Source organism: Suricata suricatta, chromosome 12, assembly GCF_006229205.1.
Source record: "Suricata suricatta isolate VVHF042 chromosome 12, meerkat_22Aug2017_6uvM2_HiC, whole genome shotgun sequence".
NCBI lineage: Eukaryota > Metazoa > Chordata > Mammalia > Carnivora > Herpestidae > Suricata > Suricata suricatta.
Genome location: NC_043711.1, coordinates 10,640,185 through 10,659,602, shown reverse-complemented (window position 1 = coordinate 10,659,602; position 19,418 = coordinate 10,640,185). Strand labels below are relative to the sequence as shown.

Below are 19,418 nucleotides of genomic sequence, written 5' to 3'. Positions count from 1 at the left end.
GATCCCTATTATTCCTCCAGCCCCATGAATCTATCTCTGTTAAAGGTGTGGAGAGATGGGCACCCTCCTACACTGTTGGTGGCAATGTAAACTGGTGCAGCCGCTCTGGAAAACAGTGTGGAGGTTCCTCAAAAAACTATCCATAGAACTCCCCTATGACCCAGCAATAGCACTGCTAGGGATTTACCCAAGGGGTAAAGACGTGCTGAGGCATAGGAGCACATGTACCCCAATGTTCATAGCGGCACTTTCTACAATAGCCAAATCATGGAAAGAACCTAAATGTCCATCAACTGATGAATGGATCAAGAAGATGTGGTATATATATACAATGGAGTACTATATGGCAATGAGAAAGAATGATATATGGCCATTTGTAGGAAAGTGGATGGACCTTGAGGGTGTCATGCTAAGCGAAATAAGTCAGGCAGAGAAGGATAGATACCATATGTTTGCATTCATAGTTCTAACAGGTGAGACCTGGCAGGGGACAATGGAGAGCAAGGGGGAAAGAGAGCGGGGAAGAGTGAGGGACACAGATCCAGGGAGACTACTGAATACTGGTGATGAACCATGGACTGAAGGGGGAGGGGGGGAGGGGGTGATGGTCATGGTGGGGGGCACTTGTGGGGAGAAGCACTGGGTGATATGTGGAAACTAATTTGACAATAAACTATTATTAAAAAAAAGTAATACCACCCCCCCCCAAAAAAAAAGAAAAGAAAAAAACAGCAGCATGTTTGTAGAGTAAGTGACTGACATTAAGCTTTTGGTTTCTGAGGCATCCATTTCAAAGACCACCATTCCTATCAATATTGCCAGGTGTGTGTCACAATGACTATATAAACACGCAGGCCATGTCACCCATGAAGTACCCCATTAGAAAGCCCAGGTAATCTAGATAACAACTGTGAGTGATCCCGCTTTTCCCGTTCTGTGCTCACATTCCAATACTGGGCTTTTTGTATGCTTTTTGCTGTTATTTTTAAGCACTGGAGGAAAATATTTTATTATTCTTTTTCTTTAATTCTATACAAATGTGGTTGACACCCAATGTTACATTCGTTTCAGGATTACAATGCAGTGATTTGACATCTCTATACATTATGCAAAGCTCACACAGGTGTAGCCGACATCTGTCCCATTACATGGCTATTACATTATAGAAGACTATATTCCATCTACTGGGCCTTCCATTCTGATGACTTATTCATTCCATAACTCTGCTTCCACTCTCCTTCCCCCATTTTCCCATCCTCCAACTCCACTCATATTTTAAATTCACCAATAACAAATGAGCCCAGAAGCCCCTTACCCCTCCACCCATAGACCCCAAAAAAGCCAGATTCTTCAGCAGTGCTCTCTCTGTCTCTCTCTCCTTGTCATGTCTTCCTCCCTCTCTGAGACTTTGGCCATCCCATACGCCCTCCAGCATACATGAAAATAAGCCTTGTGTTTTTAGAGTTCTCTGATGGGTGTTGCCGAGGTGTGGCCTGTCATCAAACTAAGAACCCAAAGGCCAGCAGAGTCACAATGTAGGCTCTGGGCAGGGAAACATATGTGGGCATGTCAACAGGCACACAGATGCAGGTGAGTCCCCAGGCTTTCCTACCTTGAGCATTGGTGTCAATAGCCTGAGGCTTAAACGGAACACTGTTGGAGTCCACAGTATCAAAGAGTACTTGAGGAAGTGGTGCAAAACAGATTCAAAGACTCCAGGTGAAAACAGTGGTAATGTATTTCCAACTATAATAAACTTAGGAAGAGGGCTTAGTGGCCAAGAGTAGTTTTTTTGCACATGAATAACCCAACTCGTGATTATTCTTTGCAGAAATCTAAAGAAAATTTACATGACATGCTGTAAGTTACTTGAAATAAAATTATTTAAAATTTTTTTATTAATCTTTACACTGTTTTTGAGAGTGAGACAGAGTGTGCACAGGGTAGGAACTGAGAGAGAGAGAAACACAGAATCCAAAGCAGACTCCAGGCTCTGAGCTGTCATCACAGTACCAAATGCAGGGCTCGAATTCATGAACCTCAAGATCATGACCTGAAAAGAAGTTGGACACTTAACCAACTGAGCCAACCAGACACCTGAAATGAAATTATTTTTAAGGAAATCAACTTTCTCATTGTAAGATACAGAAATTTCCAGGCATTCATAATCCAAGGTTGAGGAAAACATTGGGGACATATGAAAATGAACAAAGATGAAATGGTAATATCAGACAGAGCAGACCCTGATAAAGTGAGTTACTTCAATGTATAGAGAAGTTGAACTCAAACAAATGGAAATTCCAAGAAATAAATAGAAGAAGCAGATTCTAAATCCACATCTGATCACAGAATAGTAGTTCCTGTCCCTGAAATATTGAGACCTGAAATTATGGGCACGTCTTCAGCCCCAGACTATTGGTCTTTACATCGTTGGAAAACCAATGATTCTTTTCAGAGCACCCTTTATGTCTCTGCTCCTCAGGCTGTAGATGAAGGGGTTCAGCATGGGCATGACCACCGTGTACATCACCGAGGCTACTGCACTTGAGTGGGAACTATGGGTGGCAGCAGAGCTAAAATACACACCTACAAAAAAATAACGAGACAACTGAGAGACGCGATGCACAGGTGGAAAATGCTTTATACTTGCCCTGAGCTGATGAGATCCCACATATGGAGGAAACTATCTTAGAATATGAGTAAAGAATCCCAGCAAGAGGACCACCACCCAGCAACATAGCTGAAAAATACATCACCAAGTTGTTAAGAAAGGTGTCCGAACAGGCAAGTTGGAGCATCTCATTGAGTTCACAGAAAAAGTGGGGGATGTACAAGTGTGCGCAGAAGGAAAGCCACAACATCATTAAACTTTGTAACAGGGAATTCAGGATACACATGATCCAGGACACCAGAACCAGCAGGGCACACAGTCGGGGGTTCATGATGATCATGTAGTGCAGGGGGTGACAGATGGCCACAAAGTGGTCATAAGCCATCACAGTCAGGAGAAAGACATCTAATCCTGCTCAGAGTATGAAAAAAAAAATCTGTATGCTGCAGCCAGCATAGGTTATGACTTTTCTCTGAGTCTGGATGTCCCATAGCATCTTGGGGATGACAGTGGAGGTGAAGCAGATGTCCACAAAGGACAGATTAGTGAGAAAGAAGTACATGGGCATGTGGAGGTCAGAGTCAGAGCTGACAGCCAGGATGATGAGCAGGTTTCCAAAGACAGTGATCAGGTACATGGAGAGGAAAAGCCCAAAGATGAGGGGCTGTAATCCTGGCTCCTCTGAAAATCCCAGAAGAAGAAATTCTGAAATTCGTGTATCATTTCCTGGTTCCATGTGCTGGAGGTGATGACCAGGGAACAAAAAAGATAACATGACTAACTTTCTCAGTAATTAACATGAAAAATATCATTGAAATTCTACAATTTTTGTTTTGCATTCAAAATGTCAATTTCCATAGTTTTGGAGTGGAATCTGTCCCCTCTCAGGAACCCTCATGCCATCTCTAATTGGAATTCACATCCCACCATTTGCTTTTTCCACAACTACTCATCCATTCTATATTTTTAATGAGAAATTCTGTCATGCATTTGCGAATTAACCATGAGCACTGACTAGCCTCCAGGCAAAGAGTATATGTGTCAAGAAACAAAAGCCTGTAGGGTTCAGTGATGGAGAAAGAAGATAAGCAAGTGAAAGACCAGATAAAATATCAGGAGGTGGCAGGGGCTATGGAGAAAAACAAAGCCTGTGTAAAGGAAAGAGTGGATGGAGGTGTTATTTGTACATTTTTTTCAGGAACACCAGCACACATTTAAAGAGAGGCTTCAAGGAGACAGAAAGAGACACAAGATCCTCTGGGGAAGAGTGTGCTTCTCAGAAGGAACAAGCAGGCAAAGGCTCTGAGAGAAGATGTGGGTTTCTTAAAACAATTTTTAAAAACAAGGGTAGTTGATGCACCGTATTACATCACTGTGGGGTGTATCACACAGTGATTCAACAAATTTAGACATCACGCCCTGTTCACCATACATGGAGCCACCATCTGTCATGACACAACGCTGTGACAGTGTCACTGACTGTATTCTCCCTGCTGTGCCTTGTACTCCTGTGAGACATCATTCTGTAACATGGAAAGAATTCCTTAACTGGAAGCCAGTACCTCCCACTCCCCTTCACCATTCTGCTTTGTGTTGGTTTGCTTATTGTTTTAAAAACAAAGGCTCAAGAGAAAGCCAGTGTGTCCAGGGGAATAAGCAAGAGGAAGACTGATGAGAGGCGATGGCAAGGCAATGTTGAGGAACGAGATGGCCTCCTGGGTACTGATGAAGTTTCAGGACACAAGGAGCCGCTGCTTCACATGGTGTCCTTGCACCATATTTATTTTGTTTCCAAGGAATCTTTGACTAGAAATAGGCACCCTTCTTATCTTCATTTTGGGTAGTTATCTGGTACCTGTATTTTAAGGGTCACATATTGGAGATATGGGCTCCCTTAAGAACTGCTCAAGACACACACACACACACACACACACACACACACATGCTCTATAGCCTTCTTGGACAGCCTCCTGTCACAACCAGACTATACTCATCTCCAGCCATGATAATTAGTCAAACAATGATGCAAGTCAACCTTTCAACATCAGATTGTCTTTTCTGTAAGATGTAAATGCTTCCAAATTCCAGTAGTTAAGTGTCCCATGAGCATGTAAATATAGGTCTCCATTTTAATATGATAATTCTGTGTCCAGTATTTACAGAAACAAACATTAATTCTAAAACTGAGAGCAAGAAAAGTGAAAGAAAGGTCTATTGGGCTCAGATGGCCCTAGCGATGGGGATGGGAATGTCTCTCTGGTTCTGACAACACAGCAGCGCAGGTGCATCTACGGGATGTCCAAAAACATAGCAGCAAAAAGCAATTTATCCAAAAGTAGGAATGTCTTCATGTTATCAAGACATCCCACCAGAATAATAGGCAAGGGAAGACACCCTCAATTCACAAAAGGAAATACACAGAGTACAACAAAAATGTGGGATTTTAGATTATTTGCTAAAAAAAACTTTTCTAAATGATATAAAATACTGAACTTTTACAATCGGAAACCTGGGTTTTGGATTTGGGATCTACACATTTACTATTTAGATTTGGAGAAACACCAAACTATTCTTTGTTTCCCCCCTTTAAATTCGAATCAGCTACCATACAGGAGCAGAATTCAGTGATTTATCACTTACAACACCCAGTGCTCATCACAGCAAGTGCCCTCCTTCATCCCCATCACCCATCTAGCCCATCCCTCACCCACCTGCCTCCATCAACCCTCAGTTTATTCTCTATCATTATGAGTCTCCTGTGGTTTGCTTCCCTCTCTCCCCCCTCCTTCCCAACCAAACTACTGTAAATGAGAATATCATTCCCAAATTGTAGGACTAGAGGTACCCATCCTGCTCATGTGGTTGGCAGATTTAGTGAATATGCCATAAAGAGCTTAGCAAGGTTCCGTCTGTTGATAATGAGTGCTTCTCACTGGTGAGGAGATTTGGCTAATTCTTTTCTTCTCTCAAATGTCCCCATTCCTTCCTCACCTCTTGGGCCCCAAATCCACAGCCTTATTTTAGTTCCTTGTCCTGTCTCCACCTATCCTGGGCTGTCATTCCACCAGCCAATATCCACATCTACCTTGAGAGGTCTTTTATTTTTTTAACTTTTTCTCGTAGCATTTATTAATTCTTGAGAAAGAGAGACAGAACATGAGCAGGGAAGGGACAGAGAGAGAGAGAGGGAGACAAAATCTGAAGCAAGCTCCAGTCTCTGAGCTGTCAGCACAGAGCCAATGCAGGGTTTGAATTCACAAGCTGTGAGATCATGACCTGAGCTGAAGTCAGACACTCAACATAATGAACCGTCCAGGTGCCCCTCCCCTAGAAGTCTTTCTCTATCACAATTACCCTACTGCCCACCTCTCCAATTAAACCTGTTCCCAGTTACTCCCCTCTGGAGAATGAACCCCAAATTCCATACCTTCCAACACTTGGCTTGCCTCCCCTGACCAGCCCACCAGCTTCGCATTCACACCGCCTCACCCGCATCGATCTCACAGACACTGACCCTGAGGTGTACCTTCACCTGAAGCCCAGTCTCAGGGCTCGGAGCCTCTAACACCTGCTTCCCTCTGCTTGGAGTCGCCCACTGGTCTATTTGGAAATTTTCACCTCCTCTCTGGCTTGAAAATCCCATCTCTTCTTTCAGAAGCAAGGAGTCATCTCCTTCATGAACCTTTGCAGGTGTGGTTTCCTTTAACATTGTCACAGAAAAAAGGCTTTCTCTTGCAATAATATAGAAGTCGGTGTTATCATTGACCACACTTGTTCTCATATGGCCCAGTAATGGATGTGGCTGGCCCTTTTCTCACATGTCTTTGGACTCCTGGGTTCTGGGTTTTAATCTCTTTTTTGACAAACTCATTGGGCAACTCTCCTCCTGTTGCTGTCCAACGTGTGTAGGCATCCCTACAATGTACTCTATAACATCCTATATGTGCCTCAAAAACCTGTTTCCTTTCTTCATATGTATATCCCTGAAGACATTATGTCACACACACATTTATTTCACCCACTCTGATTTCTTCATTTACTGTAAGATCCAAATGAGAAAGACCTCACCTGATTGCTCACTTTTGCTGTTTCATAAAGGTGTGCATTTAGGTAGAAACACATTTTTAGAAAATGGAATTTATAAAATAAGAAGAATAGCAGGAAAAAGAAAAGCAAGATAAAGATGATGGATTTCAAACCACTGTGTTCATCTTAATTGAATTTAAAAAAGACTCTCTTCTGCAACAAAAGATAGAAAATAACAATAATTTCCTCACAGTAACACAGGAGTCTAAATCAAAACAGAATGGTAAAAACTTAATAAAAAAGAATGGGAAAATATAATTTATAATTATCACTGATTTTAAAAAATAGTCAGAGAGCCAAATCTAAAATTACAATTTCCTTTACTCTGAACATAAGTGGAGTCAAACATGCTTCTGAAAAAGATATAAGTTGAATGCGAGAGAAATTCAGTTTCCACAGGACAGCAGAAGCATGATTGCTGGCTTAGAGAATCGATCCAATCACAAAAAGCAAAAGTAGTAAAGAGTCACAGACATGAAGAAAGGTGGCAATACATACAAAAGGCACTTAATTACTACAAGGCAGGTAAAAAAAAAGTGGGTGAGGGACAAAATATTATTAATTGTCCAATTTGACCACTCAAAATGTATAGTCTCACACCACCCAACAAATACATCTGTACATATATACAAGAATTAAGCAGCAAATAAATAGCAAACTTGGCTTAAAAATTTGCAATTATGTTTTTTGTTTGTTTCACATTTTTATTTACATTCTAGTTCATTAACTTCTGGGGTGGTATTGGCTTCAAGAGTAAAATTATTCAGCTGGAAGAGGGCAATCAAAATGAATAAACAAATGATTCAGCAAGGATAACAACCAAAAACAAGAATAAGAATGCTCAGACTTCAGGAAACTAGGCAAAGAATTTTGGCAGATAATTTGCTGCAGAGAAAGTAAATGGCTAATAAACCCCAAAATATATTCTGTCTCTAGGCAATGAAATAATTGTCAAATAAAGCCCATTAGCATATGCCCGTTGTGTTTCAATTAAAATATTCCAATGAATACCTAATGGAGAGAAGCTTCTGTGAAATGTATGTCTTCATGCATACCTGCAGTGGCAAGGGAGTGGCTCTCTCCATTGGCCTGGATCTTTCTAATGGACACAGAATATGCTCCAAAATGCCCCATCTTAAAAATATTGTTTAAATATTCTCACTGCTCTGCACCCCCATTCATATCTAGTGTCTTTCTTTTCTTATTTCCTTTTACTACAAAACCCCTTGGAAATGTTCAAATTTTCCTGGAAGACAGGACCCCCCGTTCCTTCTTTAGTCTCATCCAACTCTTACTCCCATCACTTAGTTGTCAACACTAATCCTTGCATTACTAAGTTCAACTGACATCTCTTTTTTTAAACATATTAAAGAGAATGATTATGAGTGAATGAGTTCACCACACCAACAAACACAATGATCTCTCAGCTCTGGGACACAATGGTTAGGCTCTCCGGCCACCTCAGGTAAAAGCTTTCAGTTTCCCTTCTTCCAGAACCTTTCCCAAAATACCTGCTGAGCTCTGAGACTCACATGAGTGGGGTCTATGACAGGGACGTCTCTAAATGGAAGTCAGAATTCCTCCCTGTTGGCTGATGATGGAGAGCAAGCTCTATTTCCAGACAGCGGGAAGGAGTGCTAGGAACCCAGATGTGAAAACCATGTCTCCTCCAACTTCAGGTAGAACATGGTCAGGGTTGGCAGCAGAGGAGATATTCAGAGTCTCTTATGTTTACTGTATATGTTCCCTATAACTGCTCATTAGGCACATTTCCCATTATTACTCCAACCCCTGAACGTATCTCCCCATGGGAACATATCTGGACAGAATGGAATTTTTTCCCGTAGATTCTCTGTTCCCAGGAGATCAGATTAGAATTCAGGTGTATCAGGGCACCTGAGTGGCTGTCAGTTCAGCCTCAGCCTTTGCTACAGATCATGATCTCATGATTGGTAGGTTCAAGCCTTGCATGTGGCTCTGTGCTGATAGCTCAGAGCCTGGAACCTGCCTCAAATCTGTGTCTCACTCTCTCTCTGTCCTTCCCCTACTTGTGTTCTCTGTCTCTCAAAAATAAATAAAATATTTAAAAAGTTTTATAAAGAATTCAGGTGTATCCAATTTTTATTACTCCTCTTTGAACTTTCCTGGCTTCCGTACCTCTAATATTGAAATTTTTCACAGCCCTGAGTGAAAGTTTTTTCCTAGACTCAAGAACCTAGGTCTCTGAAACATTGACTTGTGATGAAACACAACTTTTGCTAGCTCTAGAAAATTCCTATTCCTTATCAACAAGCAAAGGTGAGTTCCTGTGCTATAAAACCATGGGTACAGTCAGGGAGAGGGGCACTTGTGGGGAAGAGCACGGGTGATATATGGAAACCAACTTGGTTGGTTTAAAAAAAAAACATGGGTACAACAATCCTTGGATTCAGAATTCTTTTGACAAACCAATTAGGAATTTTGTATTTTTACGTTGACATTCATAAAACCTTTGGTAATTTCAAGCTATATTACAGAGCTGCAGTCATCAAGACAGTATGGTATTGGCAAAAAACAAAAACAAAAAGACACATAGATCAATGGAAGAGAATAGAAGAGCCAGAAATGTACCCACAATGGTATGGTCAAATCTTTGACAAAGGAGGTAAAAATAACCAATGAACAAATGACAGTCTATTCAACAAATGGTGTTGGAAACTGGTCAGAAACTTGCAAAATGAAAACGGACCACTCTAATACACAAAAATAAATTCAAAATGGAGGAAAGACCTAAATGTGAGACAGGAAGTAACCCAAATACCTAGAGGAGAACACAAAGAAATATCTCTTTGACCTTGGCCTTAGCAACTTCTTATTAGACATGTTGCCTGGAGGCAAGGGAAAATAACAATAACAACAAAAAATCTATGAACTATTGGGATCTTATCAATGTAAAAAGATTCTGCACAGTGAAATAAGAGAATGAAAAGGTTGCCTCAGGAATGGAGAAGATATTTGCAACTGACATATTGGATAACTATTCCATTGTGTGTGTGTGTGTGTGTGTGTGTGTGTGTGTGTATACCACATTTTCCTTATCTATTGGTCTATTGATAGACACTTAGGTTGCTTCCATATTTCGTCTATAGTAAATAATGTTGCAATAAACACCAGGGTGCATATATCTTTTCAACTTAGCTTTTTGTTTGCTTTGAGAACATTAGTGGAATTGTTGGATCATAGGGTAGTTCTATATTTAAGTTTTGAGGAACCTCCGTTCTGTTATCCACACTGGCTGCACCAATTTGCATTGCTACCAACAGTGCACGGGGGGTTCCTTTTCCTCCACATCCTCATCAACATTTGTTCTTTCTTGTGTATTTAATTTTAGCCCATTCTGACAGATGTGGGTAGTATCTCATTGTGGTTTTGATTTGCATTTCCCTGTTGATGAATGATGCTGGGTATCTTTTATGTGTCTGTAGCCATCTGGATGTCTTCTTTAGAGAAATGTCTATTCAGAATCTCTGCCTATTTTTTAACTGGATTATTTGTGGGGGGGGGTTGTTTTTTGTTTTTGTTTTTTGATGTTGAGTTGTGTTAGATTTTTATTTATTTTAGATATTAACCCCTTATCAGATATATCATTTGCAAATATCTTCTTATATTCATTAGGGTGTTTTTTTGTTTTATTGTTTCTTTGCTATGTAATAGCATTTAATTTTGATGCAGTCGCAATAGTTTATTTTTACTTATCTTCTCCTAGCCTTAGGAGACTTATCTAGAAAAATGTTACTACAGCTGATGTTAGAGAAATAACTGCCTGTGTTCTTTTCTAGGATTTTTATCGTTTCAGTTCTCACATTTAGGTGTTTAATTAACTTTTAGTTTTGTTGTTGTTGGCAGTGGTGGTGATGGTGGTGGTGGTGGTGTGTGTGTGCGTGTATGGTATAAGAGAGTGATCCTGTTTTATTGTTTTCCATGTAGTTGTCCAGTTTTCCCAGCACCATTTATTGGAAAGACTGTCTTTCCCCAATATTTTCACCTCTTTTGTCATAGATTCATTGACCATACACTCATGGGTTTATTTCTGGGCTCTCTATTCTGTTCCATTGACCTATGTATCTACTTTTGTGTCAATACCTTACTGTCCTGATTACAACAGCTTTGTAGTATATCTTGAAATCTGGTAGGTCTGTTCTTCTTTCTCAGAATTGTTGTGACTATTCATCGTCTTCTATAGTTCCATACAAATTTTAGTATTATTTGTTCCAGTTTTGTGAAAACCACTGTTGGTATTTCAATAGCGATGGCATTGAGTCTGCTGAGTCTGCAGACGGCTTTGAGTAATAAATGGACATTTTCACAATATTAATTCTCCCAACCCATGAGCATGGAATATCTTTACAATTATTTATCTTCTATTTCTTTCATCAGTGTTTAATAGCTTTTGGAATCTAGATCTTTCACCTATTTGGTTAAGTTTATTCTTAAAGATTTTATTCTTTTTGGTGAAATTGTAAATGATGTTTTAAATTTTTTTTTCTTTCAGTTGCTTCACTGTTAGTGTATAGAAATGTTACTGGCTACTGGGTATTGATTTTGTATCTTGTACTTTACTGAATTCATTTATTCTAGTAATTTTATTTATTTATTTATGTATTTAGTGAAATTCAAGTTAGTTAACATACAGTGTAACATTGGTTTCAGGGGTAGATTCCAGGATTTGCACTACTAAGTATTTACCCAAAGGATACAAAAATATAGACTTGAAGGTGCACATTCACACCAATGTTTATAGCAGAATTATTAACAAAGCCATATTACTGAAAGAGCCTAAATTTCCATCGACTGATTAATGGATACAGAAGATGTGGCATATTTATCTACTTAAAGCATATAGGTATATAGTGGAATATGGCTCAGCCATCAAAAAGAATGAAATCTTGCCATTGGCAATGATGTGCGTGGAAATAAAGTGTATCATGCTAAGTGAAATATGTCAGTCAAAGAAAGACAAATATCATATGATTTCATTCATATGTGGAATTAAAGAAGCAAAACAGATGAACATAGAAAAAGGGAAAAAATCCTAAAGTAAGATAAAAACAGAGATGGAGGCAAACCATAGGAAAATCTTACCTACAGAGAACAAAGTGAGGACTTCTGGAGGGCAGGTGGTGGGAAAGGCCAAATGGGTGATGGACATTAAAAAGAGCTCTTGTTGGGACGAGCACTGGGTGTTGTACTTAAGTGACAAATCACTAAATTCTACTTCTAAAACCAGGATAACACTAATGTTAACTAACTTTAACCTAAATAAAATCTTGGAGAGAACAAAAAGGAAATAGGGGTGCCTGGCTGGCTCAGTTGGTAGAGTGTGTAGCTCTTGATCTTGGGGTTGTAAGCTTGAGCCCCAGGTTAGCTTTAGAGGTTACTTTAAATGAAAATAAAGACTTGGAAATAAAAGAATACAGCAAGTCATTTTAAAAGAGAGTACGAAGAATTATCTAAAGTTATCATTTTATCTTACAATAAGATATATTAAATCATATTTGTTTAGGAAGAAGAGGGGAACATTAATCAAATGAAAAAAAAAAAAAAGGAATGCCCTTCCAAATAATGGCTGAATGCGATGTGACATTGAGAAATAGAAAAATCACCAAGGGTCAAAGGTATAATAAGGAATAACAGAAATGTGAAGATAGGATAGAAATATGTGTAAACGGTGACTATTAATTCAAACAATGTAGAGAAACTTTCTACACTTAAAAAAGGAAGAGCAGAGAGGAAAATATGACCAAATGATAGGTTTGAGTACACAATGCATTAACACTCCTACTCCCCTCAAATCCATCTGTGAATAAATAAAAGAACTGAACAGTGAAAAATTAAACCTGGTGAAATAATTCGCATTCTCATATTTGAAAAATACAGTAAAACCAGGAATATAAATGCTCCAAAGCCACCAAGCAAAAGCATTAAACCAGCACAGACAATTTGCAGTAAATGTCTGCAAAACCCACAAACATACTTATGCTCAACAGTAAGGAAATAATTGAAATGAAAGGCTTTTTAGTACATCCCTTTTCACTTATCCCTTAGGATCTAGAGCACAGGTAGCTGATTCTCACTTACGAGGGTTGGGAGATAGCACTTCTAATGTAGAAGAAAGCCAAGTGTTAATATGGATGTTTGAACAATGTAATTACATTTAAGTAATTCTCATGATAAAATTTTTTTTTCTATAAGTAAAAGATCACCCTCCATGTACAAATGTTGGTAAAAGAGCCCATTAATTGGCTATAGATGGAAGAGCACTACAGCCAAATGCAACACCATGGATGAGCCTTAGCGTACAATAGAGAGATTCACTCCTGACTCCAGATCCATGAGGAGCCCAGCAGGGATCAGAAACTCTCCCCAGCATATAATTACATTTAATTGAAAAGGTATTATGATATCTCACCTGAAAAAGACAGCTGCTACACATCAATAGCTGACTGACACAATAACCCAAGCGAACAGACCTGAGGCAATTAGAAGATGTGCTGCTTTTTTTAAAGTTTATTTATTTATTTGAGAGATAAAGAGTGTGTGCAAGTGATGGAAGGACGGAGAAAGAAGGAGAGAGAATCCCAAGCAAGCTCCATGCAGTGAGCAGCAGAGCTCAATGTGGGGCTCGATCTCATCAGTTGTGAGATCATGACCTGATCTGAAACCAAGAGTCAGGTGCTTAACTAAGTGAGTGACCTAGTGGCCCTGGAAGATGTGCTGCTTTTTATTTGTGGCATATGATCTGAAAATTAAGGAGCACAGTCATTATCATTCTGCTAACCCAGTTTATTTCCAGTGACTTTATGAACAAGTGACTAAACATGACCTTTCTTCTGGGTAACTGGGAGCATTTGAAGGACATGCACATTTATGCACAACTGGTGACCATGAATCAGACAACTGTCAGGACATCCAGCTCTCCTGTGAGGCACCCTCTGGGCATGCATGTGGAAGAGATTTCAGTGCAGGAAGGAGACACGAAATGGATGAGGCTGATATTGTTCATTAGCCATCCCTTAGAATTTGTGACAACTCCTAGGAAAAGGAATTATTTTGTGTAACAACAGAGAGTCATATTAGCAGGTAGCATTGGAAGTTTTCAAGCAGAAACAGGAACATAATTTGGTGATAAAACATAGAAGACACTAAGCTTCCTGCACCCCAGTGAATAAACCCGTAAGCTGTGGATGCCAACTTTCCATGCTTCAATAACTAGATGCAGAACATGAACAAGAAATACTTCGGATAGGAACAAAATGGGTAGTTTGAAATTTTTTCTCTTATAATTTGTAAAAAGTCTTTTTTTAATTCCATGGTAATTAACATACAGTTTTATAAGTTCAGCTGTACAAGATATTAATTCTGCAGTTCTATACATTACTCAGTGCTCATCATGGCTACTCTTATCCCCATCACCTATGTCAGCTATCTCCCACTCCACCTCCCTTCTGGGAACCACAATTTTGTTCCCCATATTTAAGAGTCTTGTTTTTTTGTCTCTTTTTTTCCCTTTATTTCTCAGTTCTATTTCTTAAATTCCACATAAGAGTGAAATCACATGGTATTTGTCTTTCTCTGACTGACTTATTTCACTTTGCTTTATACCTTCTAGATCCATCCATGTTGTATGATGTAAATGTCTACATCAAAATAAAAGCTTTTGTACAGTAAAGGAAGCCATCAACAAAACAAAAAGGCAACCAACATACTGAATGAAAGAAGAGATTTACAAATGAGTATCGGATAAGGGAAAGATATCCAAAACCTATAAAGAACTTCTACAAGTCAACACCAAAAAAATAATAATATTTCAATTAAAAAATGGCCACAGGACATGAAGAGACTTTAATCCAAAGAAGAAATACAGATGGCAAACAGATACATAAAAAGATGCTCAACATCACTCATCAGCAGAAAAATGCAAATCAAAACCAAAATCAGATACCACCTCACACCTGTCAGAATGGCTAAAATCAAAAACACAAGACACAATAAGTGCTAGAAAGGATGTGGAGAAAAGGAACCCTACACACTGCTCTAGGAATGCAAACTGGGGCAGCTTGTGGAAAACACTAAGGACATTCCTCAAAAAATCAAAAAAAGTAATACCATGTGATCCAGTAACCTCAATACTGGGTATTAACCCAAAAAAATGCATCCTCATATTTAGAGTCATCTCTGACACTAAGAATATATTAGGTCCATCTATTTATTCCAATTTTTGTTTGTAAGTACACTCTGCTGGGAGATCTATATTTAATAATCAATTTTTGCCAGAGGTTATGGTTGGTATTCTAGACACCTAGGTGAATAATAGAATAAAACAAGGAGAATAGTTATAAAGCACAATGGCCTGTTTGTAGAGTATGTGCCTGAAACTAAGCTTTTGATTTCTGAGGCATCGATTTCAAAGACAATCATGTGGTATCATAACATCATTGTCAGGTGTGTGATACACTTACCAAAGTGCTCAGACTGCCCCAGCCTGAAGCACCTCTCCACAAGCCCTGGAAAACCTACATAACGATACATGAGTGACCCTGCTTTTCCATTTCTGTGCCAGAATTAAACTCTTAGGTTTTAAATGTCTCAATAAAGAGGAGACCTGCCACCCCCTACCCACTCTGACCATAGACCCCAATAAAGGTAGAGCTCCCATTGTGGCCTTTCTCTCCTACCTTCTGAATCTCTTTACTTCCTCTCCAGACCTTTCTGCCTGTTCCTTCTAAACCTATGAGTAACAAACCTTGTTCGTTTAGAGTTCTCAGATGGGTGTCGCTGAGGTGTGCCTTGGAATCATAAGAACCCAAGGGCCAGTGCAGTCACAGCATAGGCTCTGGTCAGAGAAACATCCGTGGGAAGTCCATGTGCACATGGGCACAGGTGAGTGCCCATGTTTCCTAGCTTAGACATCTATGTCAAAAGCCTGAGGCTTAAATGGAACACTGTTAGAGTCCACATTCTCAGGAAAAGTAGTTAAGGTAATGCTATCATATGATTGACAGACTCAAGGGGAACAGTGTGGTTTTGAATTCTCCTGGACAATAGAGCTTTGTAAAGGGCTTAGTGGCCAGGTGTAGTTCTCTTCCATATGAGGAATACAACTCATATTATTCTTTTGGGAAATCTAGGGGAAATTTACCTGGCATGATAGAGTCATTTGAAATGAAGATATTTTTAAGAAATCCAACTTCTGAAAAGTAAAATAAGATAGAAACGAGACAGAGGCAAACCATAAGAGAGTCTTAATGATAGAGAACAAAGTGAGGGTTGCTGGAGGCAGGTGAGTGGGAAGATAGGCTAAATGTGTGATGGGCATGAAGGAGGGCACTTGTGATGAGTGCTATATGTTGTACGTAAGTGATGAATCACTAAAGTCTATTCTTGAAACCAGTACTACACTATATGAAAACTGACATGAATTTAAATAAAATTTTGAAAAGAAAAAAAAGAAAGAAACCCAATGTGCTCATTGTAAGGTACAGAAAATTCTAGGCATTTGTGTACCATGGTTGGGGAAAACATTAGAGACATATGGAAATGGACAGAGGAGAAACTGTATATCAAACAGATGAGAAGCTTAATTTATCCAGTTACATAAATGTATAGAAATGGTGAAATCAAACAAATGGAAATTCCAGGAGAAAAATAGAAGGAGCAGATTATACCTCAACAGTCTATTCAAGGAAGAGCAGTTCCTTCTCTGAGGCTCTGAGCCCTGCACTCATGGACACAACAGGTCTTTAGCCCCAGGAAGATTGGCCCTTACATTGCTGGAACCCCAATGATTCTTTTGAGAGCCCTCTTTATGTCTTTGTTCCTCAGGCTGTAGATGAAGGGGTTCAGCATGGGTGTGACCACCGTGTACATCACTGAGGCTACAGCACTTGAGTGGAAGCTCTGGGTGGCAGCGGAGCTAAGGTACACTCCCAGGACTGTACAATAAAACAAGGAGACAACTGAGAGGTGAGATGCACAGGTGGAAAATGCTTTATACTTGCCCTGCACTGATGAGATTCCACGTATGGAGGAAACTATCTTCGAATAAGAGTAAAGGATCCCAGCTAGGGAAGCACCACCCAACAATCCAGCTGCAAATTGCATCAGCATGTCATTAAGAAAGCTGTCAGAACAGGCAAGTTGGACCACTTGATTGATTTCACAGAAGAAGTGGGAGATTTCTGCCTCTCTACAGAAGGACAGCCCCAACACCACTAAGGTTTGTACTAAGGAATTCAGGGCGCCCACCATCCAGGACATTAGAACCAGCAGCCCACATAAGGTGGGTTTCATGATGATCATGTAGTGCAAGGGATGGCAGATTGCCACGAATCGGTCATAAGCCATCACAGTCAGGAGAAACATGTCTAATCCTGCACAGAGTATGAAAAAATACACCTGGGCGATGCATCCTGCGTAGGTTATAACTTTGCTGTGAGTCTGGATGTTCCACAGCATCTTGGGGACAGTAGTGGAGCTGAAGCAGATGTCTACAAGGGATAGGTTGGCGAGGAAGAAGTACATGGGCGTGTGGAGGTGGGAGTCAGAGCTGACGGCCAGGATGATGAGCAAGTTTCCCAACACAGAGATCAGGTACATGGAGAGGAAAAGGCCAAAGATGAGGGGCTGTAATTCTGGCTCCTCTGAAAATCCCAGAAGAAGAAATTCTGAAATTTGTGTATCATTTCCTGGTTCCATGTGCTGGAGGTGACAATGAGGGGGAAATAATGACATGAATAATTTTCTCAATAATGAACATTACAAATATTGAAATTCTACTATTTTTATTTTACATTCAAAAAGTAAATATTCGTAGTTATTTACGGAACTTGTCCCCTCTCGGCACCCCCATGCCAGCTCCAAATAAGTATTCACTTTGCACACTTAACTTTTCTCCCAAGTGCTCATGGATTCTATACTTCTAATGAGAAATTCTGTCATATGTTTGAGGAATACCCTGAGTACTGATTAACCTTCACACAATATGTATAGTTGCCAAGAAACAAAAGCCTGTAGGGTTTAGTGATGGAGAAAGAAGACAAGCAAATGAAAGATCACATAAAATATCAGGAGGTGGCAGGGGCTATGGAGAAAAACAAAGCCTGTGTAAAGGAAGGAGTGGATGGAGGTGTTATTTGTACTGTTTGAGGGGGGACACTAGCACACATTTAAACGGAGGTTTCAAGAAGACAGAAGGAGACACAAGATCCTCTGGCGAAGAGTGTGCTCATCAAAGGAAACAAGCAAAGGCCCTGAGGAAAGGTATGGTTTTTTTAAATTAACTTTTAATTTTTGAAGGTGGTTGAAACACCGTGTTACACTAGTTTGCAGTGAACAACACAGTGATTGAACAAGTTTAAACTCATATCTGCTCACCATGCGTGGAAAGCTGCCATCTGTCACCACACAACACAGTCACAGTGTCACTGAGTGCATTCTCCCTGCTGTGCCTTGTACTCTGGTGACTCATTCATTCCTTAACGTGGAAGGAATTCCTTAACTGGAAGCCAGGACCTCCCACTCCCCTTCACCAATCTGCTTTTTGTTGGTTTTCTGATTGTTTTAAAAATCAAGGCTCAAAAGAAAGCAACTCTACTGCTGTTCTTGACTTTTGTCCAATGGTTGTAGGTGTCCCTCCAATGTACTCTGTAAAGTTCTGTCTGTGCCTCAGAAACCTGTTTCCTTTCTTTCTATGTATATCCCTGAAGTCATTAGGTCACACACACATTTATTTCAACCACTCTGCTTTCTTCATTTAATGTAAGATCCAAATGAGCAGGATCTCACCTCCATTGTTAGAACACATTTTTAGAAAATGGAATTTATAAAAAGAATAGCAGGATAAACAAAAGCAGGATAAAGACAGTGGATTCCAAACAACCTTTTTAGTAAAAATTGAATTTAAAAAAGACTCTCTTTTGCAAGAAAAGATAGAAAATAATAATATCATCACAGTAACACAGGAGTCTAAATTAAAACGGAATTGTAAAACCCTAATTAAAAAATAGGAAAATATAATTTATAATTTATAGTGATCATTGATTTTAAAAATAGTGCAGAGAGCTGAATCTAAAATTACAATTTCCTTTTTTCTGAACATAAGAGGAGTCAAATATGCTTCTGAAAAAGATATAAGTTGAATGTGAGAGAAATTCAGTTTCCACAGGATGGCAGAAGAATGATGCTGATTTAGAGAATAGATCCAATCACAAAAAGCAAAAGGTAGTAAGGGGTCACAGACGTGAAGAAAGGTGGCAATACATACAAAAGGCACTTAATTACTACAAGGCAGGTAAAAAAAATGGGTGAGGGACGAAATATGACTGACTGATTTGACCACTCAACATTTATAGTCTCACACCAAAAAAACAAATACATCTGTACATATATATAAGAACTAAGCAGCAAATAAATAGAAAACTTGGCTTAAAATTTTGCAATTATGATTTTCATTTTTTCAAGAATTCTAGTTGGTTAATGTCTAGCGTGATCTTGGTTTCAGGAGTAAAATTACTCATCTGAAAGAATGCAATCAAAAAGAAGAAAGAAAATGATTCAGCAAGAATAACAACCAAAAACAAGAATAAGAAAGCTCAGACCTCAGGAAACAAGGTGAAGAATTTTGGCAGATAATTTGCTGCAGAGAAAGTAAATGGCTAATAAACCCAAAGTATATTCTGTCTCT

General features: G+C 39.4%; 1 protein-coding gene and 1 pseudogene across 1 annotated transcript in view; both read right to left on the bottom strand.

Annotated features, from left to right (window-relative positions):
* Positions 1 to 2,422: 2,422 nt before the first annotated feature.
* LOC115274613 lies at positions 2,423 to 3,347 on the bottom strand (annotated as a pseudogene).
* Positions 3,348 to 16,498: 13,151 nt separating this feature from the next.
* The window catches only part of LOC115274229 (olfactory receptor 7A17-like), a 7,572-nt gene continuing 4,652 nt past the window's right edge, over positions 16,499 to 19,418 (bottom strand). Inside the window, exon 2 of the mRNA XM_029917672.1 lies at positions 16,499 to 17,469. Within this exon, the coding sequence (XP_029773532.1) occupies positions 16,499 to 17,469 (971 nt within the window). The remainder of the gene's footprint in view (positions 17,470 to 19,418) is intronic.